At 45.4% G+C, this 25,207-nt stretch overlaps 1 protein-coding gene across 3 annotated transcripts in view; it reads right to left on the bottom strand.

Annotated features, from left to right (window-relative positions):
- Positions 1-395: 395 nt before the first annotated feature.
- The window catches only part of Phka2 (phosphorylase kinase regulatory subunit alpha 2), a 77,566-nt gene continuing 52,754 nt past the window's right edge, over positions 396-25,207 (bottom strand). The window contains exons 16-34 of one of the 3 annotated variants that reach the window (XM_055615727.1): positions 24,715-24,824; positions 23,368-23,512; positions 23,075-23,153; positions 22,543-22,712; positions 21,165-21,338; positions 18,491-18,579; positions 16,364-16,497; positions 15,474-15,630; positions 14,617-14,696; positions 14,339-14,417; positions 14,103-14,232; positions 13,434-13,535; positions 10,346-10,464; positions 9,387-9,416; positions 7,927-7,980; positions 5,443-5,613; positions 2,051-2,104; positions 1,160-1,360; positions 396-586 (exon numbers count right to left, since the gene is read on the bottom strand). In XM_055615727.1, the coding sequence (XP_055471702.1) occupies positions 416-586; positions 1,160-1,360; positions 2,051-2,104; positions 5,443-5,613; positions 7,927-7,980; positions 9,387-9,416; positions 10,346-10,464; positions 13,434-13,535; positions 14,103-14,232; positions 14,339-14,417; positions 14,617-14,696; positions 15,474-15,630; positions 16,364-16,497; positions 18,491-18,579; positions 21,165-21,338; positions 22,543-22,712; positions 23,075-23,153; positions 23,368-23,512; positions 24,715-24,824 (2,249 nt within the window). In that variant the 3' untranslated portion in view covers positions 396-415. Of the gene's footprint in view, positions 587-1,159; positions 1,361-2,050; positions 2,105-5,442; positions 5,614-6,828; positions 7,357-7,926; positions 7,981-9,386; positions 9,417-10,345; positions 10,465-13,433; positions 13,536-14,102; positions 14,233-14,338; positions 14,418-14,616; positions 14,697-15,473; positions 15,631-16,363; positions 16,498-18,490; positions 18,580-21,164; positions 21,339-22,542; positions 22,713-23,074; positions 23,154-23,367; positions 23,513-24,714; positions 24,825-25,207 lie in introns of those variants that run through there. The other 2 variants (XM_055615728.1, XM_055615729.1) reach the window with 2 other exon arrangements.

Raw genomic sequence — 25,207 nt, 5'->3', positions numbered from 1 at the left:
CTGGAAGGATCTTTCCACCTTTAAGATGTGTCACTAGCTCATCTAACCTATTTCTGTAGCTCTTGGTGAGAGCCAATTTAAGCTGGCTTCTCAGTTCGCTCTGCACTCAGAAGAGACTAATTTCCAGTTCCTTTTTGGAGACCATGAGACCAGATGCTGTGACAAATGTTCCAGTGAAATGAACCTAGAAAACGATCCCAGGGTGCTTCTCAGGGGAGGGGGGATTCATCAGCTTTATCTGTGCCTTAAACATCAGTTTCAGCTCGAGTGCTGTCATCTCTTCCTGTGAAGCTTTCTGATGGCACAAGCTTTTGTGACAGAACAGAGGATGTAGGGGGAAGACAGAAGAAAATTCCCAATAGGGCTACAGGACAAATGACAGACCCAGAGGGTGATCATGTTTTTGGGTACGGCTCTATTGCATCTGGCAGCCTGAATTGGGCAGCAGTTCCTGCAAATGAGATGCCACTGCTTTCGTTAGGTAGGTCATTGTACCGTAAGCCCCACTAGGGGCACTGTCATAAAACAAGTGGCAAATTCCTGTGGTTTGGTCTTTTTCCAAGATGTCTGTGGCCCCAAATGACACCTGTAGGCAGGAAAAAAAAATAGGAAAAAAAATGAGTGGAACCTACTTTTTTTTTTCCTTCACAAAGCACCCTGCATGTTGGAGGTGGTCTGTGGGCTACGGGCAGGGCTGGGAGCTGGAGACCAAGCCTCACTGCAGGAAGCCAGGGCCATGAGATGATGGCAGTGAGACACATGCACGGTAATGCATCTGCTCTGAACATTGTGTCTTCACAGACCTCCTTTTGCTGCTAGTCCTGATTCTTTGAGAGGACAGTTCCTTTGCCTCATTCAATTTTGTATACAGGGTAAGCAGTTTCCCAAGAGCCAGGTAGGTAGCAAATGGTAGTGTCGGAATAAAACCCACCCAAACAAAACCCAGATTCCCCAAAGGTGGTTAGATTCCCCAAGTGGCCACTTTGCCATTTCCTAACCAAATGATCAACATCTTTCACCATCTTTGATGACATTTCCCTGGTTTGAGTAGATGCCTCCCAATTAGGCACAATCTTCAACACGAAGAGGGAGAAATGGCAATCAAAGTGACTCCCCCGCCTTCTGCAGTGGGGTGAGTGGGTGGACCAGTCACACTCACCTGGTCCTGCAGGAACAGCTGATTGGCCAGCTGCACAATCTGGTCCACATGGATGATGCCCCCAATACTGCCCATTTCTGTGTCTGAGAGCAGGGTCAGCACCATGATGGCTTCTACCAGCAGCTGCCGATACTCTGGCTGGGACACACGGTTGAGCACTGACTCCACATGGACGGCAAACTTGATCTCACAGGGGGTCATCTACCAAAGAGACCAGCAGGTTGCCAGTGTGAGAGGCGGGACAGACAGAGCCCTGTAATGAATGCTGTCCCTAGCACTGGTGGAGCTCAGCTGGAAGGCCGCCTTCCTCACTGTCTTGATTCTGCAGCAGAAGCCCTCTGAAGGAGAGGCTGACTGTCCCCGTTCCCCCCCCCCCCGAGGGCAAGCTGACCTTGTTCTAGTTCCTTTTGTCTACCCACTGGACTGTGACTTCCAGGGAGCAGGGACCATTTCTTATTTCTTAAGAGAAATTCCCTGTGGCATAAAGCATGATACCTTGGCCGGGGTGAAATAAAAGGAAAACAAAATCTGCTTTGAAGAGGATGTCTGGAAGTGCCAAGTGTGGCACCTCATGCTTAGGAAGGCCAAAGATAGCCCAAGAATGCATGGAGGGCAAATAGACCGAAAGACTGCTTGTAGCTAAAGCAGCCCTGCGTGGGTCTAGCATGTATGGGACAGACTTCAGATGGGTTTTAAGGGGCTTGAGAATTTAAAAATGCTATTGCAGAGGAGAATGAGAGAGAAGGGGTGACAAGCAAGGAAATTTGCACGATTTGAGGGTAAGGCCTGAAAATGGCCTGCTTCCACAGAATAAGCCCAAGAAGCATGGTGGGGGGGGAACTCAGCCATGAGGTGAGCCCATGGATGATATTTTGAGTCTTCTCACTTTACCTCTTGGGTTGTTGAGGATGGTAGGACGTAACCGTCAATGGATAGACCATGGCACTAGAAGCGGAACACAGACATTTCAGACTACAGACGACAAGTATGTGCCTGCTCCCACTCTCAACACACACACACAACACACAACTTTCCTTGCCCTGGAAATCTGCACGAGGGGTTGGAACACGCCAGACTGTTGAGAGCTATTTTTAGAGCGTTGTTCTCACTGCCCACAGGCTGTGTTTTCGATGGAACAATTCTGGGGAAACCAGCAGGCATCTTTCAGATCGGCGCAGTGACCTAGGGAGCTGCTGTGTCCTCCTCATAGGAGGCTCTGCACTGCACTTGGCAACAGGGCCCCGGGGGCCTGCCAAGGCCCTTTTTGGTGCCATAATGGAGATTTTTTTTCCCATTGGTGAAGTGATGCTCCTGTGCCTCTGTCTATTTTTGAGATTTCTATAATAAGCAACCACCACAAAGAGACAGAGCACATGCAAACCCATGTATATAAATACCAGTGCAGGGCAATATATAAATATATACAAAATACCGCTTTTTCATAATATAAGCACCTTGGTGTTAGGCCAGAGGAAGCCTGGCCAGAGTATATAGTGACCCAGGGAGAGGGAGACTGAGGAGACTTTTGAGGACTACCTGGGCCTAGTCTAACCGGCCACCTTTTACCCTCCAGTTGGCAGCAGCTGCCCTGCCTTCATGCTGGCTGGCCCACGGGCTCCCCACAAACGAGTCAAAGGGTGGACCTGGGGCCTCTCTGCAGGCTCAGAGGGCATACCAGTTCGGCCCTCCTACCCAGCTTGGCAGCTGTCTTGAACAAGGCCTTGGTCCATAGAGCACAGCCACTGAAGCTCTGTGACTGGCCCTGGGAACCCGCTGCAGAAAGGAGGCAGTGGGCTCTGACATCACCAAGGAGCTGGAGTATGGTCTTTTTCAGGATTACTGCAGTGCTCTCCTCTCCTACTGTGAAACAAGCTAAAAGGGAATGGTTCAGAGAAAAAGGAAATTTGTCTTGCTTTGCAAAGCTTTTAAATGAGGCATACAATCCTATGGGGGGGAGGAGGCAGGAGGCGCTCTGATGGGGCCTCGGTGTGAATGCTCTGGAGTATGAATGTGGGAGAAGATGGTTTGTGGGATGTAGAGAACAAAGAAGTTCTGCTTCTCAATGCTGGCCCCACTTTAGAAGCAGGTGTTTCAGACAGGCTCTCCTGCATTCAGGTGTGTGTGGTGCACTGAAGCCTGTAGATGTGTCATGTCCATTTTTTTTAAATTGATTTATTTTTTATTTATTACAGTTTATTTACTTGGTATCCCAACTGTAGCCCCCTTCTCATCCCCTCTCAATCCTACCCTCCCTCCCTCTTCTCCACCTATTCCCCTTTCCAAGTCCACTGATAGGGGAGGTCCTCTTCCCCTTCCATCTGACCCTAGCCTATCAGGTCTCATCAGGACTGGCTGCATTGTCTTCCTCTGTGGCCTGGTAAGGCTGTACCCCCCTCAGAGGGAGGTGGTCACAGAGCCTGCCACTGAGTTCAGTCCAGAGACAGTCCCTGTTCCCCTTACTAGGGAACCCACTTGGACACTGATCTGACATAGGCTACATCTGTGCAGGGGTTCTAGGTTATCTCCATGCATGGTCCTCAGTTGGACTATCAGTCTCAGAAAAGACCCCCTGGGTACCCTCCTCCCCTTTTTTGCTGTTCTTGTGGAGCTCCTGTCCTCTCCAGGTCTTACTATCTCCCCCTTCTTTCATAAGATTCCCTGCACTCTGTTCAAAGTTTGGCTATGAGTCTTAGCATCTGCTTTGATACCCTGCTGGGTAGAGTCTTTCAGAGGCTCTCTGTGGTAGGCTCTTGTCCTGTTCCCTGTTTTCTCCCTCTTCTGATGTCCATCCTATTTGCCTTTCTGAATGAGGACTGATCATCTTACCCAGGGTCCTCCTTCGTGCTTAGCTTCCTTATGTATACAGATTTTAGTATGTTTATCCTATATTATATGTCTAATATCCACTTATAAATGAGTATATACCATGTGTGTCTTTCTGCTTCTGGGATACCTCACTCAGGGTGAGCTTTTCTAGATCCCACCATTTGCCTGCAAATTTCATATGATTTCCTTATTTTTAATTGCTGAGTAGTATTTAATTGTGTAAATGTACCACAATTTCTGTATCCACTCCTCAGTTGAGGGACATCTGGGTTGTTTCCAGCTTCTGGCTATTACAAATAAAGCTGCTATGAACATGGTTGAGCAAATGTCATTGCTGTATACTTGAGCATATTTTGGATATATGCCTAGGAGTGGTATAGCTGGATCTTAAGGTAGCATTATTCCTAATTGTCTGAGAAAGCACCAGATTGATTTCCAAAGTGGTTGTACAAGTTTACATTCCCACCAGCAGTGGAGGAGGGTTCCCCTTTCTCCACATCCTCTCCAGCATGTATTACTTGAGTTTTTGATCTTAGCCATTCTGATGGGTATAAGGGTCATTTTGATTTGCATTTACCTGATGACTAAGGACACAGAGCATTTCTTTAAGTGTTTCTCTGCCATTCAATATTCTTCTATTGAGAATTCTCTGTTTAGCTTGGGTTCTCTGTAACCAATTTTTTTCCATTGGGTTACTTGATTTGTTGCTGTTGAACTTTTTAAGTTCTTTATATATACTAGATATTAGCCCTCTGTCAGATATAGGGTTGGTGAAGATGCTTTCCCATTCTGTAGGCTGTAGTTTTGTTCTGATGACAGAGTCCTTTGCTTTACAGAAGCTTTTCAGTTTCATGAGGTCTCATTTATTGATTGTTGATATTAGAGCCTGTACTACTGGTTCAGGAAGTTGTCTCCTGTGCCAGTGAGTTCCAGGCTCTTTCCCACTTTTTCTTCTAACAGATTTAGTGTATCTGGTTCTATGTTGAGGTCTTTGATCCACTTTAAACCATAAAGTCCAATGAAATTTGAACAGACCCTCAGCTGATGGGAAGCACAGACCTATTTTACTGCCACCAGGAGCAGCGAGCAGCTGGCTAAGGGGTGGGGCCTCTAGGATCTCTACCTTCTAACCATGGAAACAAGTGTGTCCCAGGACAGGAGTAAGAGTATGCCTTCAGGGCACATGGCTTCTAGGGCCAGGCTAGAATCCTTTGTTCTTTGCACCTCTGAAGACCTAGCCGGTATTAGGGACCTCATCATGTTGCTAAATGATATGGATACCATGTCTGTCAGCCTCAAGCTAGGAGCTGGCCAATGTAGATCCAGAGTTAGGGCTGCAGGTCCTGTCTGGCAATTTTGTCCAAACTATCTTTAGTATTTTATGATCCTAAACTGTGTCAAAGTTGGGGGCTGCCTCATTTTCTTTGGAGTCTAGGTCTCCTAGTACATCCCCTTACCTTCTGAAGGATCTTCCACACTCTCTGGTAGAATCCCATGGGTACCCTGTTGATTGCCCCATCCAGCCTTCTCCTGCGTAGCCATTGGCCCTGCTGCTCTCCCCAGGCCATGTGCTGTCCTCCGGAGTCTGTAGATGATGTGCCCGTCGGGGAGGATGGGTTACTCGACCTCTGTAAGACAGATACCATATGATCTTCAGAAGCAGGTACCACCAAAGAAAAGCTAGCCATCTTAAAGGCCAGCTCAGCAAATTAGTCAGAATCTCTCTCCACATGTCACCCAGCCAAGGGCACAAGACTCCGTGACTCCACTTTGTCAGGTACTGGAGTTGGATTGAGTTTTTCATGTTCTTTTTTGGTAGCTTAATTCTTCCCAGGCCCTAAGAGGTAGTATAACACCAGGAGACCCTGAGCTCACAGGTACAGGTGTGAGCTCTGCCATTAGGCTGTCACAGTCAAGCTCAAGAGCAGCTACAACAGCATCAGGGGTTGAGGGCTACCTGTGCCCTGTTGCCCCAGCTGATCCTACGTGATGCAGACATAACGGTCTTGGGGGAGCTGTTTGCAGCCACTCACTCTGTGAAGACACAGAACCCTCTGAGAGTCCCTGCCCCCCTGTAATGAATGCACAGGGGGGCAGCTGTCACCCTGAAGGCCACTCTCTAAGAGGCCACTGGCCAGGCATGCAAAGCTACAAGAGTGTTTGGAGGAGCTGTCAGAGAAGGTGAGATGGACAAGAAGGAAGGAGAATCTGGGGTCAGGGCAAATGCCTGAGGGTCTGCTTTACTTGAGCATCATCACGGAGAAGTGCCCATCAGCTACCCAGAGGACAAATACCACAGAGAATGCCATACATATAAAGGGAGAAAGTATCAGGAAGTCAAGAAAGAAAGTCAGCTAGAATTCCTTGCTTAGCAATCAGGTAGCTGGCTTTCAGCCCTCTCCCTATGCTTCTCAAACCTGATTTCTGCTGTCCTGCTCTTCATCTTGAGTTTTCATCTAAGGTAGGCTATGGTGGCCTTCACCTTAGACCTGCTGACCAGGGTTAGAGGGTGATATCTTCTTTGTGTTTCCCTGTGGGAGGCTAGACCTCTCTAGACTCTACAAGACAAGTGCAGCAGGGCTGCTGACCACTCAGGGGGTAGTATGGAGGGACTTCCAACAGGCAGAGATCAGGTGTGGAAGCCCCAATTGCCTTGGATGGATTCCTCAGGCTGGGACAAGGCTAACACACATCTTTATGTACATCTTTGTTTGGACTATTCGGCACTTGCATTTCACAACAGGCAACATCAAATGGAAAGGTTTAAAAATAAAATCCAAATATTAAGCACACCAGAAGGGCAGGAGGTGGGATTCTTCTCTCAGAACTCATTTTGACTTCAACAGATCTTATTTTGAAAAGGCAGTTAGGCTGTGTTATTCTGCTGGGCTCATTACTGCCATTTAAAGAAGGCAACAATTACCTGCAAATAAAAGTAATTACAGCCACACTCATCAGTGACTCAGCTGGTTTTCTCCTCCTGGTTTTGGGAGGCAGATTCAGACTTGTCTCTGCAATCAGAACATTCCCTGGGCCTCCACTTGAGCTAGGGGCACATCCTCCGTTGGGGCAGGAAAGTAGAAAGTGGTGGCCAGCCTGGGGGTTGCGGGGGCAGTAGCTCAACACTCAATAAAAAGGCACCTGGGCTGGGAGGCGGAGTGTGTGGGGGGTGCTTAGTGGTGGAGTGCCTATCTAGTCAGATCTGAGACCCTCCCTCAGCACTGTAAAACAAACAAACAAACAAACAAACAACAACCACCACAACAAAACAGGCATAGAACCAGCGTTTTGAAGACTCTAGAAATTCCTGGGAGTTGGTAAGGTGAACACGCCTCATCCACACAGTATTGAGGAGTCTGACAAGCCAAGATCTGAGAGCATAAGATGGAAAATAAAGTTAAGTTCAAGATTATCTAAACTTTTTTAGAATTTTTCTCAAACTTATAGTTGGAAAATACCTCCAGCATCAACTGAAAACCCTTAACCCAGTGGTTCTCAATCTTCCTAATGCTGCAACCCTTTAATATAGTTCCTCATGTTGTGGTGACCCCAACTATAAAGTTCTTTTCCTTGTTACTTCGTGAATGTAATTTTGATACTATTATGAATCATAATGCAAATATCTGATACATGTGGATGGTTGTAGGCAACTCCCATGAAAGGGGCAGTTGACCCGTAAAGGGATCACGACACACAAGTTGAGAACCACTGCTTTAACCTTACTGAAACCATCAGAAGTCAGGCATGAGGGCTATGGTGAAGCTCAGGGCTGGAATGTTTGCTTAAAAGGTGTGAGGCCCTTGGTTTCATGTCCAAGACTGCTACACACACCACCACCACCCTAAACAGAAGTGGGAACACAGGTAAGGCCACAAGCAAACTCGACCAGTACAGACAGGGCGGAGGACACAGGGAGGGGTGAGACGACAATGCAGATTTACCGCAGACTTGAAGGAATGCAAACTGTTGGACACAGCCTGGCCCACAGGAAAGAACTACAAAACAAAAAGAATCGACTCAGTCATGTGTGGTGTCACCGAGGGACGCCAGGGCTTGTGGAGGAACACAGAGCAGCACGAAAAGCACAGATGCTGGAGGCAGAGGCCAGGCCTAGAGAGGTTCTCATTGAGCAGCAGCAGCAGATGCCAGCCCCCGAGCTCCTCTGCAGCCCAGCCTGGCGTTAGAAGGCAAGTGGTGCCAGGTTCTTTTGCATTGTGGAGCAGGCTTTAATCAAACTGGGAAGCACGTTCTGAAGTCACAGCCAAGCCATGTGAACGGTTAATGTTGAGCCATAAACATCCAGAGATCAGAATATGTCTACCTTTAGCCATGAACACCTAGCATCTAACAGGCATCCCACTGATTATTGTTAAATGTACATGGGAACCAGGCAGATGACCTTTAACCATATACATCTTTCCTCATCTGAGAATCTAGATGGTACCCTTGGTTTGCTTCTCGGTCTGTGTCTGTGGTATGCTTGGAAAAATGAGCAGCAGCTTATAACACCATGACACCTGTTCATTTTTGACCAGAAAGTGTTTTCTTGACATGAGCAGCCAGGCACAACACTGGTGCTGGATGACTAAAATATAAACACAACATAAAAGGAAAGGAAGGGCAAGGGCAAGGGCAAGGGCAACACTGAATGGAAGAAGCCATCCATGTTCATCCTGGAGCAGGCCTTTGAGCTATGGGTAACCAGAGGGACGCTGCCACCAAGTGGCTGACAAAGGAAAGTGTTTGGAAAATCACTTCCTTAGAAGGAGAAGCATAAATGAAACTCCATATAGTCTGCACTCTAACAAACACGCACTGTGCATTACGTGCCTTCACCCGTTTACTCTCTCCTGGTCACAGAGACATCAAATCATTGCAAATATGACTCCGAAGCCAAAGGGAAGGAGTATATCAGGGGATGATGTACTGACATTTTTTTTTTTTTCTTTTCAGGGTTAAATCCCCCCAGGTTGGCTGAGGGCAGGATCTGGTAGCACTGCCTTATTCTTTTTATTGATGACATCACTGACCATATTGCTCTCTTTTAGCTTCCTTCCTCTTTTTAAACAGAAATGCTGATGGAGGCAGAGCCTGGACCATCTCACAAAGAATCCTAACAAAGGCTGAGTTGAACACAGGGAATTCTTTTGCTCACTTCCAAGCTCTAACAAAATGAACTAACTGGCCACCCTGAAAGGATACTCTAAAGGCCCAGGGCAAGGTCATCTCTCCTGCCTTCTCATTTGGATCTCTGTCTCTGGGGCTGTGCTGCCTGAATTACTGTGCCATTCTACCACATACCCACACCCACATTCTTTATCTGCAGCCTCACTTTCCGTGTTCAAGCCAGAAAGAGCGTGCAGCTAATGTAGAGAAAGACAAACAAAGCGAGACATTTCACCTGCTCATCAGCACTAGCTCGCCTAGTCATCTGAAAGTAAAAACAAAAACAAAAACATCAGAGAGTAAACATGCACTTGAGCTGCTTCCGTCAAACTCCGGGAAGCCTGAGCATGCTGGTCCTACCTCAGGGGCTTGCCACTCCTCCCTGACACACCTAAGCAAGCGAGGCAGCATGACTGGTGTGGGACCAGGTTTTCTCATGGTTAGGGCCTGGTCCTGTCCTAGCACAGTCTCAGGCACATCAGGACCGAAAGGGTGTCGAGCTGCCGACCTGGGAGGGTGAGCTCACAAGGATCTACTGTGAGTGAAATTAAGGTGAGCAACGAAAAGACACAACTGTGGATGCTAGGAAATACAGGTAGCATAATCACTCCCGCCTGCTTCCACACCCCCTATTTCAGATGGAGAACACGTCTGATAAAGAAATGGGTGTCTCTTTTGACATTATTCTGCTTTTAAAAAAAAATTACTTTTTATTTTACAGTACGAACATTTTTGGTCATGTGTACTATGGGTATCCCTTGCGTGCCTGGTGCCTGCAGAGGCCAGAGGGGGGTGTCAGATCCCCTGGAACTAGAGTCATAGAGAGCTAGTTAAAAGCTGTCATGTTGGTGCTGGGAACTGAACCCAGTCCTCTCCAAAAGCAGCCGGGGCTTTTAACTCTGATCCAGATGTCTAGCTCCACGACTCTACTTTTTTAGATGATACAGAAACAGATACAGACAAGGAAATATTCCAGGATGTACATGGAACATCACACTAAGGCTAGACATTGGTGAGTTTGGGTGCCTGCTAATGGCTTTGGGGTACCTACCTGGGATACAGGGCCGTGTGCAGATCCAACAATTTCTACAGAGAGCAGGCCTAAGCTTCATGCCCTTGTCTTTCTGAGGTGAGCCCTGGCAGCAGAACCATTGATAACCCTCCATTGTGGCCGCCGTGCTTAGGTCTCCTTACCTGTTTCATCTCACTCCTCAGTCTGGTAATGCCGCTCCTCTCAGTCTTGGTGACTCCGGTATGACCCATCTCATGGATGGAGATGGCAGGGCTGGATGTGGAAGAGTGAATTGGGCGCACTTAAAGAAAAACACACACATGTGGGTTTTAGGGAATCTATTGCACCTGCCTGGAGAGAGGCAACACGGGTAACATATTTCTGAGGTTTGCATCTCTTCTCTACTTGATTATAAACTTGATGAGAGAAAGACCTTTCTTGTCCCAGCCAGGCTTGGGCTTGCAGTGCTGAAGGTAGCATAGGCTCACCACATGAGGCCTGAAGGTCTGTGTGAAAGTGTGGGTACTACTATATTTTTAATACATTTTTATTTTTATATATTAATTACAGTTTATTCACTCTGTATCCTAGCTGTAGCCCCCTCCCTCATTCCCTCCCCATCCCACCCTTCCTCCCTCATCTCCTCCCATGCCCCTCTTCAAGTGTGTGGGTATAACTGAAGCAGCAGGTACAGGCGAGAGTGGTAGAAAAATGTTGGCTGACAGAATTGGTTTTGAAAACTACACACACACACACACACACACACACACACACACACACACACACATTTAGTTATATAAAACACATTTTCTCTGTGGAAAACTGAGACCACCTAAGGAAGCCAGAAGTAACATCTGTCGACATCATCCTGCCAGTTTTCCCCTAAGAATAGATTATATTTTTACCTTATACAACAACATCACATATATGTCCAAAGATGAACTCTATATTACACACATGACATGCCTATACATGATATGTAAATATGTTTAGCTGCTTCTGAACATTCCGTGAATGTTTTTTTTTTTTTTTTCCCACGGCTTTCCATATTGTCTCACATGTTTACTCACTGCATGCCATTTGAGCTCAGAACGAGGAACATCCAATTCTGTCTGTGATTTTTCTACAGGGTTCATCTTGACTAAGGAGTAGGATCCACGCTGACCTTGCCAAGCTCTCTAATGCCCACTGTTCCCAGGGGAATGACAAAAATGCTGCACACTCTAGCGAAGGGCTTAGAACTTAGGTAGCCGTGGCTATGAGCCAACTGCTGAGGCATCCTCATCAGGGCCTTGTCTGAATATGGGTGTGGGGGCACATGTACAGTAGCATCCAGGGCAGGGAGAAGATCCCCACCCAGGCCTTTGGGAGGAAGCAGGGTTGGAGCTGGCTCGAGAGCTCAGGGGTGCTATGGAAACTGTTGCCACAGCCAGGCACATAGTGCTGCTATGGAACAGGGGCAAGAAGGCTCTTCCAACTGCTCCACACCATATCTCCTCCCATCATATACCATCAACCTCAGGACTTACCACCTGTCCCTGCCCCTGCTCCCTATGTGTATGGGCTCTAAGATAATGGTCAGAAGGGATTATCCTAAAGGGCAAATGTGATCCTATCACTGCTAACTTGGAATTCTTCTTGGTCTAAATCTGTCTGCTGGATAAAACCTAAACAATCTTTCTGTTGACATAGGAAGCCCTCCTAATGGGTGCTCGATATGGGTGTATGTACACATTATCCTCCTATTTCACTGTTCCTTTGGTAGGCAATGTTTCTTTTTTTAATTATTATTTTTTATATTAACTACTTTATTCACTTTATATCACAGCTGTAGCTCCCTCCCTCATCCCCTTCCAATCCCACCCTCCCTCCCTCATCTCCTCCCAAGCCCCTCTCCAAGTCCACTGATGGGGAGGACCTCCTCCCCTTCTATCTGACCCTAGCTTATCAGGTCTCATCAGAACTGGCTGCATTGTCCTCCTCTGTGGCCTGGCAATGCTGGTGCCCCCTAAGGGGAGGTGATCAAAGAGGCAGCCACTGAGTTCATGTCAGAGACAGTCCCTGTTCCCCTTACTAAGGAACCCACTTGGAGACTGAGCTGCCATTTCTAGGTTATGTCCATGAATGGTCCTTGGTTGAAGTATCAGCCTCAGAAAAGACCCCTGGTAGGTAATGTTTCTATAGAACATTGCTGAAGCCAGGAAGGTTGGCAGGAGGGGCAGTTGAATGGGGAAAAGCCACCAAGGAGATCCAATGAAGGGGCAAGGGAGAAGTGGCACTGAAGGGATGGAAAATAAGCCAAACAGGGTATGGAAAGCCCCATGACACTGTCTTAGGGGGAAAGTGTTTGTTGGAAATAGCAGTTCTGGGATTTAGTCAGAATTTTAAGCCTACTAACTAGCTTCCAAGCTTATAAAAACAGAACAATTACAAGACAATGAAGAAATGCTGTTTGAAAAAGATAATACATCTTCTGTCCTTGCTCATGATTAGACATGTAACGCTGTTCAAATGACATTCCTCAGTTCTTGGTTTTGTAAGCATCTATATAGCTTTACATTTGTTGACAACTATCTGTCAAACCATGTACACTATTATGATGAGCAGAACACCTTAAATATTTATCTTTTCTATTTGCATTTCAAGGACTGTGTACATGAAATAACTCTAATTTACTTTTCGGTAGGGATTGTGAGCACTGCTCCTCAGAAAGCAGAAAACCACAAATAGACAGCTGATTGCCCCATGTGGCTTTGTCTGCGCCTGGCACACACTCAGGAAAAATACAAAGTACCCAATGTCCTTCTTATTAAATAAAAGGAATGATAGCCCACAGTGTGTTTCGTTGGCTTGATGAAATAAATTCACCAATGTGTCTGAGAATCATTTAGCTTTTTTTATGAGGAGGAGAAATGATAATTGCTTCAATTATAATTAGGGAACATTTGGGAACAAGAATCACACCAGGACTTGGGTGATGAGATTTCTTAGCACCATGAGCAGATTTCTAAGACAGATAAAAACTAAGTTGAGTAACGCTGGGATGAAGTGAGGGAACTGGCCCACACAGGTCATACCCCTGTAACCTGCAAAGAAATGCAACCCCGTGAGGATGCTCCTTGTCCCTCAAAGCAAGAACCTTGAGCCCGTGCCTCAGGTTCACCCCAACGAAAGAGGAAAACCTGTGATCCCTTCCTTAGAGGGGAACTGCTGACACTGGTGCTGACCTGCATCTGGCTCCCCCAGGAAGCACTCACTGCACTGACTCACCGCTTCTCTCCACACCAAACTCCTTCCCACTCAGGATGTGATGCAGGAGGTTCTTCATGTCAAAGGGGCTGAGGTTCATCAAACTCTCGGAAGCTTCTTCTCCTGCAAACAAAGATCTTATAAGAGATCCAGACACGGGCTGGTGGCGGGTGGCTAGGGTTGGGAGAGGACAATGTAAAAGGCAATAGCAGGTGTCCTTGCTCGGGATTCCTTCACTGGTGCTTCAGGTCTAAAAGACAATGGCCCTTGCGGAATGCAAATACCTCTGTTGAGGTCAGTCCAGGCAAATTTAATTCCTAGACATAGAATTTTTCACATCGTACTGTTCCCTGCTGTTGGAATGTGCTTTGCATGATGTTTGCATTTCTCTCAGTGATGGTATTATTAAGTGGAAGGAGACATCTTAGGGTGAGGATATCACTGGAGCTTTGCTGTCAGGTACAGCAAAGTTTCTCATGAAAACATGGCTGCTGCTTTGCCTGCCCCACTGAGGAACACTGTCCTATGTGGCCTGACAGAAAGGAACTTTACTTCTCACAAAGGAACCTGGGAGAGCCTAAGCTCACCCAGAGTAGAAGCCTATTCGGAAGTGCTTGAGTGTGCCTCCCTGAACACAGAGGCCTTGTGGTAGGGCTGATATGGCGGACGTGGCAAGCCATGGCCTCTTACCTGAGCAGTTCAGGCTCCGAGCCAGCTCTGTGGCCATTACCTGGATGATCAATCCAATCCGGAGTCTGAGCATCTCTACAAAGAGGCTAGGCTGGGCCCGGACATACATAGCCAGGTAAACCACGATCTCCTGGTGCAGATACACATGGGAACAGGGCTTCAGGAAATCTGAGGAGCCTACCTGCACTCTGAGGAAGGCCGTGGCCTAGCTTGCCCCTCCCGTATCAGCACCTAACCTGTGTGAGGACAGCAATGCTGATGTCCTGTCCACTGGCTTCATAGATGAGTTTTGTGAGCTCTTCTGGGGGAAGAGGCCTAGGAAAGAGCAGTCAGGTAACACCAATGAGTACCTCAGAACAGGGCCTCCTTGCTCTCAGTGAAAGTTCCCTGCTTTCCACACTACAAGCACCCACATGACAGAGTGTCTTCCCAAAGCTACTGCCACCCTTCCCCAATGGTGCAATGCTCTCTCAGTGCTCCTCTACAGACTAGAGGGTATCCAGCAGGGACTTACGTGGAGATAGTCTTCTCCCGTGGCTCAGGGGGCAGGCCTACTGTAAGCTGCTTCTGGTGGGACAGCAGATCTGCACAGGCCTGTGGGGGGAGGCATACAAAAGAAAATAAATGAAGCAAAGCTAACTGAGAAGGTTAAGTGCCAAGAGCACCAGAAATTTTCCTTTATGAACTTCATAATCCATCCACATTACCCTTCTGAGAAATTCGAACCTAGAACGTAGGCTGAGCAACCCATATAGCACTGGATCCCTGTGATCTTTCTATCTCCCAGGTATGGCCCCTGGCCTGACCTACCCATCCACTATAGCGTAAACTCCCTGGACTCCCTACTGTATTCAGAAAAGGCAGGATGAGGCCTCAGATAGGAAATGTTCGAATTACTAGGCACACTGTGTTCCCAGCTTATGGACTCCTCAGCACTCACATGTAGCAATGACTAGCACATTACCAGAACATTTGCTTAAAGGCACAGGAAGTGCTTCTGGGTTTTGTAGGGCCTCAGGGATACATACATACATACATACATACATACATACATACATACATACATACATATGTGTTAATAATCTCTGTATGGTGACATGGAAATAAGTGCTTTGTTGCATGTGATTACTTCATAAAACTTTCTGTAGTTAAGAAAGAATTAAAAGAATTAAATTGTTTTGAGAATTTCTTCATTTCTCCTCTCTGTCCTGAACCACAAAGAGTCAGGAGAGGACCTGCTAAATTCTAGGTTAAGTTCCCCAAGTCCCTTTATCGGTAAGAGGCCCTTGCCTTGAGCTGCCATAACTAGAAGATTGGAAGAAGAAAGCATGGTACTAGAGAGAGCAAACGGGCAGGCATGCTTATTCTGACCTCAGCCAGGACCTCTACTTTCTTCCTGAGCAGGCCTGAAATGTAGCGAATCAAACTCCATTCTTGGTTTAGGCCAGCTTTTCCATAGAGTTCGCTGAGAAGACAGTGAACAGTGACTCCATGCTGTCCAAACAGATTGGTATCCCAGCTGGGACCCCTGGCAAGAGGCAGAAAAATACAAAGATAAAGGTTAGAATGTCAAGGCTAGCTGAGGCATGGATGGATGTGCATTTTGCCAGGTGTTTGGACATTCCTAGTCACTCTGGGCCTCTCCAAGTGGATCCAGTCCAACCGAACATGACTACACCATGTCTTCTGAAACAAAAGCCTAGTGTTCACACATCACTATGGTATTCTGGCCTTGCCCAGACTTTTCATGGAAGACCAGCATCAAGAGGCCAAGAAAGGGATAGAACTCTCATGTGTAGTGATCCTGGGTAATTTGAGTGAATATGAACATGGCCCGGCACTGCTGGAATGCCAGGAGACCAGGAGAAACAATTATAGAGAACTATGTTCAACATGGCGAAGACCATAACCTCACTGCTATGGCTTGAACACTTGTGTCCCTTCAAATCCCTGCACTAAAATCCTAACCCCAGAGTGATGTATTGGGAGATGGAGCTTTGGAAAGCTCCCAGGCCATGAAGTAAGAACTCTCAGAATACATCAGATAGTACCGTTACATGAGAGGCTCCAGAGAGCTTTTACCTCCCTTTTACAAAATGCCCGATAGGTTCATCCTATCGGTACCATCCATGAGGAAGTAGGCCATCACCAGACACTGTTATCTTGGATTACCAGCTTCTAAAACTGAAAGACACACTTCAGTTCTTTAGGCCAGCTGATGATGTGTTGTTATAACAGCCCAAAGAGATTAAGGTACTTACTTTATTACATAAAGGATGTACAGAATGTCTGCTTGGTCCTGTAGGTTTGAGCAGTCTTTCAGTTGCCCAACTAGTTTCTCACAGTCCATTTCACCACAGTCATCTCTGGGCCACTGGTAGTCATATTCAGGAGTCTGGCCACATAAAAATCAAAAAGCAAGGGAAGGGGTTGAAAATGCGAGCATAAAGTGAAACACCAGCTTTCTTTCTGAATGTTAGCACTATGCTAGGCTTCATGGTTTCAGGAAGTCTTTTGCACTATATCAGTTATGCACTTGTACCATATTTGATAGTGACCTATGTCGGCCACCATTCGCAAGGAACTAGAGAGAACAGGTTAAAACATACCTAAGTTTTATTTATTCAAAGTTCAGAAATAGACAAAGCCAACTTCTGCTGCGACAAGTCATGGCAGCAGTGTCCCTCCTCACCATATACTGGGAATGGAATCTAGGGCCTTGCAAGAAGTCTCCTAATGAGCCACACTCCCAGGCCCTAGCAGTTATCTTTGGACTATGAGGTGTGGCTCACTAGTAGGAGGCACAGAACGTGACCAAAGACAAATGGATATTGACTCAGTGATAAGTAATTGAACTCATAAGCCTGTCTATATGTTATACTTTAATAAAATATTTGTTCATTTTCTTGGAAAAGGTCTTATCATGCAGCCCAGGTTTCCCTAGAACTTGCTATGTAACTCAAGTTGACAGAAAATTTGTAATCTTTCCTCCTCTTCCTCCATGGTTTTGGAATTACAATCTTGTGCTATCACACCCAGCTTTCAGTGACACACCTTTTAAAATGCAAAACAACATAAAAGTGCACATTTAAAATTACCTAAAAATATAATTAGATTAAAATGTTCTCCAATTAACATTTGGATATTTTGATTCATATGGGATAAATCAGAGATGTCTAAATAAAATAGTAAAAATAAGATGAACACCTAAGATTTTACGTCTTGAGGAATCTCATTATATTAAGAGTATGGAGAAGCCAGGAATAGTGGTACATGTATATTTTATGTTTTTACCTCAAAAGGTCTTTATTTTTTTTTTAATTTTCTTATTCATTTTGTATCCCAGCTATATCCACCTCCCTTGTCTCCTCCCCATGCCACCCTCCCTCTCTCATCTCCTCCCATATCCTTCTCCAAGTCCACTGATAGGAGAGGTTCTCCTTCCCTTCTCTCTGACCCTAGCCTATCAGGTCTCATCAGGAGTGGCTGCATTGCCTTCCTCTGTGGCCTGGTAAAGCTGACTCGCCCCTCAGGGGGAGGTGGTCAAAGAGCCAGCCACTGAGTTCATGTCAGAGACAGTCCCTGTTTCCATTACTAGGGAACCCACTTGGACACTGAACTGCCATGGGCTACATCTGTGCAGGGGTTCTAGTTTATCTCCATGAATGGTCCTTGGTTGGAGTATCAGTCTCAGAAAAGACCCCTGGGTCCAGATTTTTTTTTGTTCTGTTGCTCTCCTTGTGGAGTTCCTGTCCTCTCCAGGTCTTACTATCTTCCCCTTTTTCCATAAGATTCCCTGCACTCTGCCCAAAGTTTGGCTATGAGTCTCAGCATCCGCTTTGATCCCCTGCAGGGTAGAGTCTTTCAGAGGCCCTCTGTGGTGTACATGTTTATAATAAACACTTGGCAGGCCCATGCAGGAGGACTGTGACTTCAAGGTCAGACTGGGCCAAAAACAGACCCTGTCTTAAAAACCACACCAAAGAGTATGAGTAATAAGTTCTATGCTCTGTTTTGAGCTCTGGCTGGCTCAGGTGTGTATTAAGTATATTCCTTCTATCACTGCTGTGTTCTGATGACCAGGTAGATAGGCAATAAGAGACAGTTTGCTCCAGGCAAAACCTGAAGGTATATACCAGACTCAAATTATGCAATGGTGCAAACTGAATTCCAGATAACTAAGTGCTAGATTCACATCAACATCTAGAGCGTCTACACTTGAAACTCTGGGATATATATATATATACATATATATATACATATATATATATATATGTATGTATATATATATGCTCTTTAAGCCCTACCATTTGAGATAGTTCTTGGGACTAACTATTATCAAGTGTTACATTTAAAACGACAACAACAAACTACCCCAAATACTTTACCTTTTTTAGGAGTGGCTGAGGGGAGTCAACAAGATTCAGTGATTTACGGTGTCCACTTAGAACTTTAGTTGGCAAAGTCATGGGGAAAACTGGAAAAGAAAAGAATTAAGAAAGCTATTGTGAGGAAGAAAAAATAATAAAGCCCTTCTTTTGGTAGGTATGGGCATTTTAGAATGGCAAACAGATTTTAAAAATAGATGATGCCTGACTCCACTCCTACTCCTCTCTTTTGTTTTCCAGGTAGGGAAACTGAGATCTAGAGAAGCTAGAACATTTGTCCAAGGGCACAGGATTTCATGATCAAGGTGTCTGGGTTTCCTGCCCAGTTTCACTCTAGCATTGTTGGTTGTTACGGATTTTACTTTTCACCATCTTTGGATGCTATTATTATCTGTAGTCATTCAGTATGATGCTTCTGTCTTCCAGGACATATCACATTTTAGAAAACCCAGAAGTAGCTCGTGTACATTTTATGTGTGCATACATGTGTGTATAAGACAGGGTCTAGCGCTGAGTGTCTTCCTCTATTACTTTCTACTTTATTTTTTGAACAGGATCTCTTCAGTGAACCTGGAGTTCACCCATTTAGCTCCAGGAAGTTGCCTCCTGCCCCACCCCCAACTCCTGCTGCACAGCTGCAGTGCTGGAATTATGGTTGTACATTGTTATGTCTGGATTTTACATGGGTGCAAGGCAATATAAACTCAGATTCTCATGCTTGTTCAGCAAACCCTTTATCCACTGAGCCATCTCTCTATCTTCCTCACTAATTCATATTTAAAAGGGATTTATAAAGTAAGTTAAAGTGGTTCACATCTGGAATGTCAGGACTCTACAGGAGGACTAGAAGTTCAAAGTCAGCTTAGACTATATAACTGAGTTCATGGCTAGCCTGAACCACAGAACAAAATAATGTCACCAAAAACCAAAGCCAAAACCACAAAAGCACCTAACTAAACCCAAACAAAAACACAAATCCTCAAAACCAGGTAAAAAAAGGAAAGAAGATAATAGCAACATTTTCAGAAATACGAAAGATAAAGGTTGAAAGATGAGTGATTTAGAAGAGACAGGGCCAGAAAACTCCAATAATAAAATGGGAGAATCAATTAACCAGTCAGGCTTGCCTTAAGAGAATGCTCAGGTGCCTCTAGTTGAGACTCCCAGTAACAGGGGTCATGGAGACTGAAGAGGTCACCTAACTAGACAGGACTCCTAGTGAAGGGAGGAGAATATCAACCCACCCACAAAAACTTCGACCCAAAATTTATCTTACCTACAAGATGTACAGGGACAAAAATAAAGCAAGGATTGAGAGAATGTCCAACTAATGCCTGGCCCAACCTGAGACCCACCCAATGGGAGAGGCAATCCTTGACACTAATGATACTCTGCTATGCTCGCAAATGGGAGCCTAGTATAGCTGTCCTGTGTGGCTCCACCCAGTACCTGATGGAAACAGATGCAGAGATCCATAGTGAAACATTGTGTGGAGTGCAGGGAGCCTTGTAGAAGAGTTGCGAGGAGGAGGACCCAGAGAGGACATGTGTACTACAAGAAGACCAACAGAGCCAAACAACCAGGGCCCAGAGGGACTTGTGGAGACTGAATCACCAAGGACTATGCATGGGCTGGGCCTAAGGCCCCTCTTCACAGATGTAACTAATGGGCAGCTTGGTCCTCATATGGGTCACCTAGTAAGGGGAGTGAGAGCCTGTTCTGACATGGACTATGATACCTGCTCTTTGATCACTTCCCCTTGTGGGGCTGCCTTTCCAGGCCACAAGGGAAGAGGATAAGCTCAGTCCTGATGCAATTCTACATGCTGGGGTGAGTGAGAGTGTAGGGTGCTCCCTTTTTCAGAAGAGTAGAGGAGTAGGGATAGGGGGAACAAGGAGGGAGGGTAGGACTGGGAGGAAAAGAGGGAAGGGTTTATGTCTGAGATATAAAGTGAATAAACAAAAATAAAAAAAAAAAAAAACCTAAAAGGCAGAGAAAAAGAATCCTCAGAAGTCTCAGGAATTTGCTGTCCTGGGTACTTCTGGAACTGGTGAGGGGCTCAAGGGGACAAAACTAAAGAAGACTGAAGAGACAGTGTGTGAGATGCAGTGAGCTCCCTAGAAGCTCTCCTCTTCTGCACACAGCATGGTGCCTGCCTCCTTCAGGAGGGCAGGAAACTAGAGGACTCTCTGAAAAGAGTCAAAGAAGGAGGATGTCTAGGCACAGATTGGTTAACACATCTGAAGGCCTGTCCTCCAGCCCCCTGGGCCTGGGCCTCACCTGGCCTTTGCCTTGGCTGCAAGCAGAACAGGCATGGGCTTCTGCCTGCACCTCTGTCTCAAAGGATAGAAGTAAACACATACTATTTTAGAAATATGGAGGAGCTGGGTGTGGTGTAATCCCAGCAGTCAGGGAGGCAGAGGCAGGTGGATCTCTGTGAGTTTGAGGCCAGCCTGATCTACACAGGGAGTCCAGAACAGCCAAGGCTACACAGAGAAACCCTGTTTTGAAGGGAAACAAAAAAAGAAATCTGGAGAAGAAACATGTAGAAGAGCTGAATGGGGGTATATCTAAGTTGAGCCTATCTTGTCTTTTGGGATTGACTTCAATTATACTCACACATTACTCTCATCAAAGAATATATCTTAACAGACAGAAGAGCTTAATAACATACATGGAGTTCCCAAACCCTTCGCTTTGGCCATCACAGAAAGGATGTCCCGAGTGGAGTGGATAGCACTGAATACGTGGCTGTCTTCCGACTTCTTACAAAGAGGAGGCAGGTAGCACTTCAAGGATGTGCTCTGAAGAAGGTGGTCGATATACTGGTCAAGTTCATCTTGGCTTTCTACAGTTAGAGAGCCAAGGAAAAGAATCAATGAAAACGCACCATGGAGTAGACAACATTTAGCACTATCTATTTGCATCTTTACTCACACACCAAGAGAATCAAGTTAGTGACACGTATGTCATATGCGTGTACAAATTTACTGTTTGAAAAAAATCTTCATGCTAGGCCAAGGAAATCCAGAATGAGATCGTGTTTAAGTCACATCATCCCGAGATGAGCTGCAGAATATGAAAACAACAGAAAGAACAGTACCCGACACCCTGTCTTTTAATTCATGAGCTAAGCTTCATGGAGCTTTCTGCACCAATTACAAATATTATCTAAAAGTAAAAACAGGTCACTTTGACCCAAAACCATGTTCAGATTAACACATGTTATATACACATGGGGTTTCACCACTCACATCTAATCAAAACTAGGCCATTTCACCATTCCTTTCAAAAGTCAAACAATGTGTTTCTCCTTTAACAATGTATTTTGTCAGGGCTTGGGGGTTCAGCTCAGCAGTATAACATGCATGAAGCATTGGGTTAACTTTCAGGTCAGGATTGACTTTTAAATAGCTACGAAAACCCCTGTAAAGAAGCACCAGGAGCAGCTGGTGCAAATGAACTCACAGAGGTCTGAGGGGCAAGTGGACCATCTTAAAAAGAAGTAAAACAAAAAGAGGACTGGTGAGATGGCTCAGCGGGCAATGGTGCCTACGGCCAAACTTACCAACAACAGTTCAATACTCAGAATCCACATGGTGGAAGGAGAGAAACAGCTCCTAAAAGCTCTCCTCTGACCTCTACATATATGTTATATATGCCATGGTGTAACACACACACACACACACACACACACACACACACACACACACACACACACACACACAGAGAGAGAGAGAGAGAGAGAGAGAGAGAGGATAAATAAATGGATAATATTTTAAAAAGCAACTTATGAATAGTCCTATGCTTGAGACTTTTCCTACTGGACTTATGAAGCCCTGTTTTCAAAGGCACCAGTGTAATTTAGGTTCTCAAACCAGCCCCTTATTCATTTTAGTGAACAGAATCTTTAGAAGCCTTGTTTCTGTTCTTTTGCTTTTAAGCTTACCTGTCGATTGTTTTGCATTTGGGTCTTAGGGAAGTTTATCATAGTACCAAGGTTTAAACAAATTCAACCACCAATTCACAGACACTTGTTTGCCACAATGTACCTTGGTGACTGCTATCTTCCAAGTATCCTCCCAGGTCTGACTCGCTGTCAGGACTAAAGTTCCTATCACTGGTGTCATCAAACAACTTCTCATCGCAGTCCGGATCCAGGAAGGTCAGGTATGTGTAGAATGAAGTGGTGAGGAACTCTGCCAGGTTCCCCAGTTTTACTCTGTCATGAAGGGACTACGTTAGAGATACAGGTGGAGTGCAGACAGACTACTATGAAACTCTTCAACAGAGAGGTAGCACTTCTTCAGGAGTCAAAAATGTATATTGGCCCTATACAAGCCAAGAAATTCAATCGCAAAGTTGGGCATGGGAGCAACGTCTATAATCCAAGCACTTGGGAAGTAGGAGCAGGAGTACCAGAAGGTTGGGGAGGTAAAAGTAGATTAATTTTGATTTCCTTTTTACTCTAAAACCATGTGTGTTTGGGTCTAGAAATTGATGCAAAAGGTGGGAAAAGGACAGCTAAAGACTTTCAGAAATGTCAATGTTATTCTTAGTAAGTGAAAAGAAATCCCAATGTACCTAGCACCTCCAAAATATCCATCTTCCAGTTTTCTAATTGTAGAAAGAACTGCAGGATGAATGTCAGTTCCATCACTTGCTACGGAAAAAAAAAAAATGACGAATGAGTTTTCTTCATCTGAAATAGTCTCACTAGCACCAACCCAATCAAAACCCTTATGGTATGAAATATTCCCTACACAAAGAAGTCAAACTGCTAAGGATCCCTTTTAGCATTTGGCACAGTCCACAGAAACTGTCCTAAACACTTAGATAAGAGCCCATGACCCAGAAGATGAAATTCATGGAATTACTGAGCATGGTGTGTGTGACAGGGAAGGTGAGTGTGGGGCGGCCAGTCATCCGCCAGCAGGTGCACAGATAAGCCAGCTCGATCCTCAGCATCTCCACAATCATCTCGTTGTCCAAGGCCAGGTAGAAATGATGCTGGTCAGTGAACTGAAAGTTAGAACGAGCCAAGTCAGGGGTCACCCTTTACTTTCTCCCACACAGCACCTACCACTCAAGGCAAGCACTAATCCTGAACCTGATGTCGGGGAAGGGTTTCAGTATTGCCTCAGTCTTCTGTCCAGAAGGTCAATTTTCCCGGGATGAGACTATAACAATCTGTCACCTGCCTGGGAGTTGTAGCTACACTGGTATGAAAGGAAAGGTTTGTCAACAGACCTGTCTTCCTCCCATGGGGGATATAGGCACCTTGTTGACCACACAAAACAAATCAAGAGGCTGTATTTGCTACTCCTTCTGGGACCTGGGTTAGCAAACACTTCCCAGGTGAGGGGGAACTGGGAACTGCTCATCTAACTGATGCCTGCTTAACGCCAGTTAAAGGTACTGCTGCATAACAATGAAAGTCCAATTGTTCTCCAGACCTCTGTGCTAGTGTTTGCTCGGCTCTGCTTCTGGAATTTGCTCCTAAGAAAAAGAGTTTGCAAAATTCAAAAGTGGCAGCTACTGAGGCAAGGCCTCACAACTAACCGCATGTGCATGTAGGCAGGGGTCCGTCCATGTTATGGCCCACACTGGCAAAATGACCACACTGTTCATCTCTAGGTGTTCAAATGGATAACAATTAGTATGTACTTCCTTTAGGTTAGTTTTCTCTAGGAACAAAAATTCTGAAGATAAGTTCTGAAGACGGTCAATGCATTCTGAATCTCGGGAGGGACCTTGGGGACCTGAAAATCAGTCTGGTTGTTTGTCATACTGGGGGTCCAGTGACATCTTTCACAAGGGTAAGGGACTATTAAATTTGGGCGATATGAGCCAAGTGCCATGTCATACGGGAAAGCAATGTGAATTCATGTCTGGGAGTGACGCATACTCAATTTGATTCAAGTAACATGAACTGAGCACTTTCTCTATCTCCATCTGATCCCATGCATGTAAAATTCTTCCATGCTTGATGTAGAAATGCTTACCAGACAGAAAAGAGGACCTAACAAGAGGATGCCGGTTGGTTTTCTACTTGCCCCCACTTTTTTTCTTAAGTGTGTGTTGAGTCAGTTTCTCACTGTATAGCTCTGGCTGGTCTAGAACTCATGTGGACCAGGCTGGCCTTGAACTCATGGTGTTCCACCTGCTTTTGCCTTCCCAGTGCTGAAATCCAGGGTATGCACTGCCATGACCACTCTTTTTACCTGGGGTGTAAAAGTGAAGATCTGGTTCCTAATTACATAGAGTTTGGAGGTACCAAGAACACCAATGTGCCGATATGGTCGACCACTCAATTTCATATTCTTATTTCGTCCTATTTGAGATATAAAGGAGAAACTGGAGTTAGAGAAAGTAAAGTACAAGCTATTCCTGGTGACCTAGGCTAAGGCTGGGCTTATTTTTATGTCAGACAATAGACTATGGGGTTTGTCTTCCTAATACCATGGCCTTTTAAAAAGTGGGACAAAACTGAACAGAGAAATATATCCTGTCTCCTCTCTTCATGCATGGGTATGAACAGCAGTTTCAACTATATGGAGTAGAATTATTAAAAGGGCTTTATTAAGATTGACTTTGAATTTATTTATTGATAGATTGAATTTAGTTATTTATTTTAAAAAAATTATTCAGATTTTAAGAAAAGAGAAGTGCTTCCCACTTTAGTGGGTAAAGTGAGCACTTTGGGGTACCACAGGT

Source organism: Psammomys obesus, unplaced genomic scaffold (assembly GCF_907164565.1).
Source record: "Psammomys obesus unplaced genomic scaffold, mPsaObe1.curated_primary_1811, whole genome shotgun sequence".
NCBI lineage: Eukaryota > Metazoa > Chordata > Mammalia > Rodentia > Muridae > Psammomys > Psammomys obesus.
The sequence above is the reverse complement of the archived record's forward strand: the minus strand, read 5'-3'. Positions and strand labels throughout refer to the sequence as shown.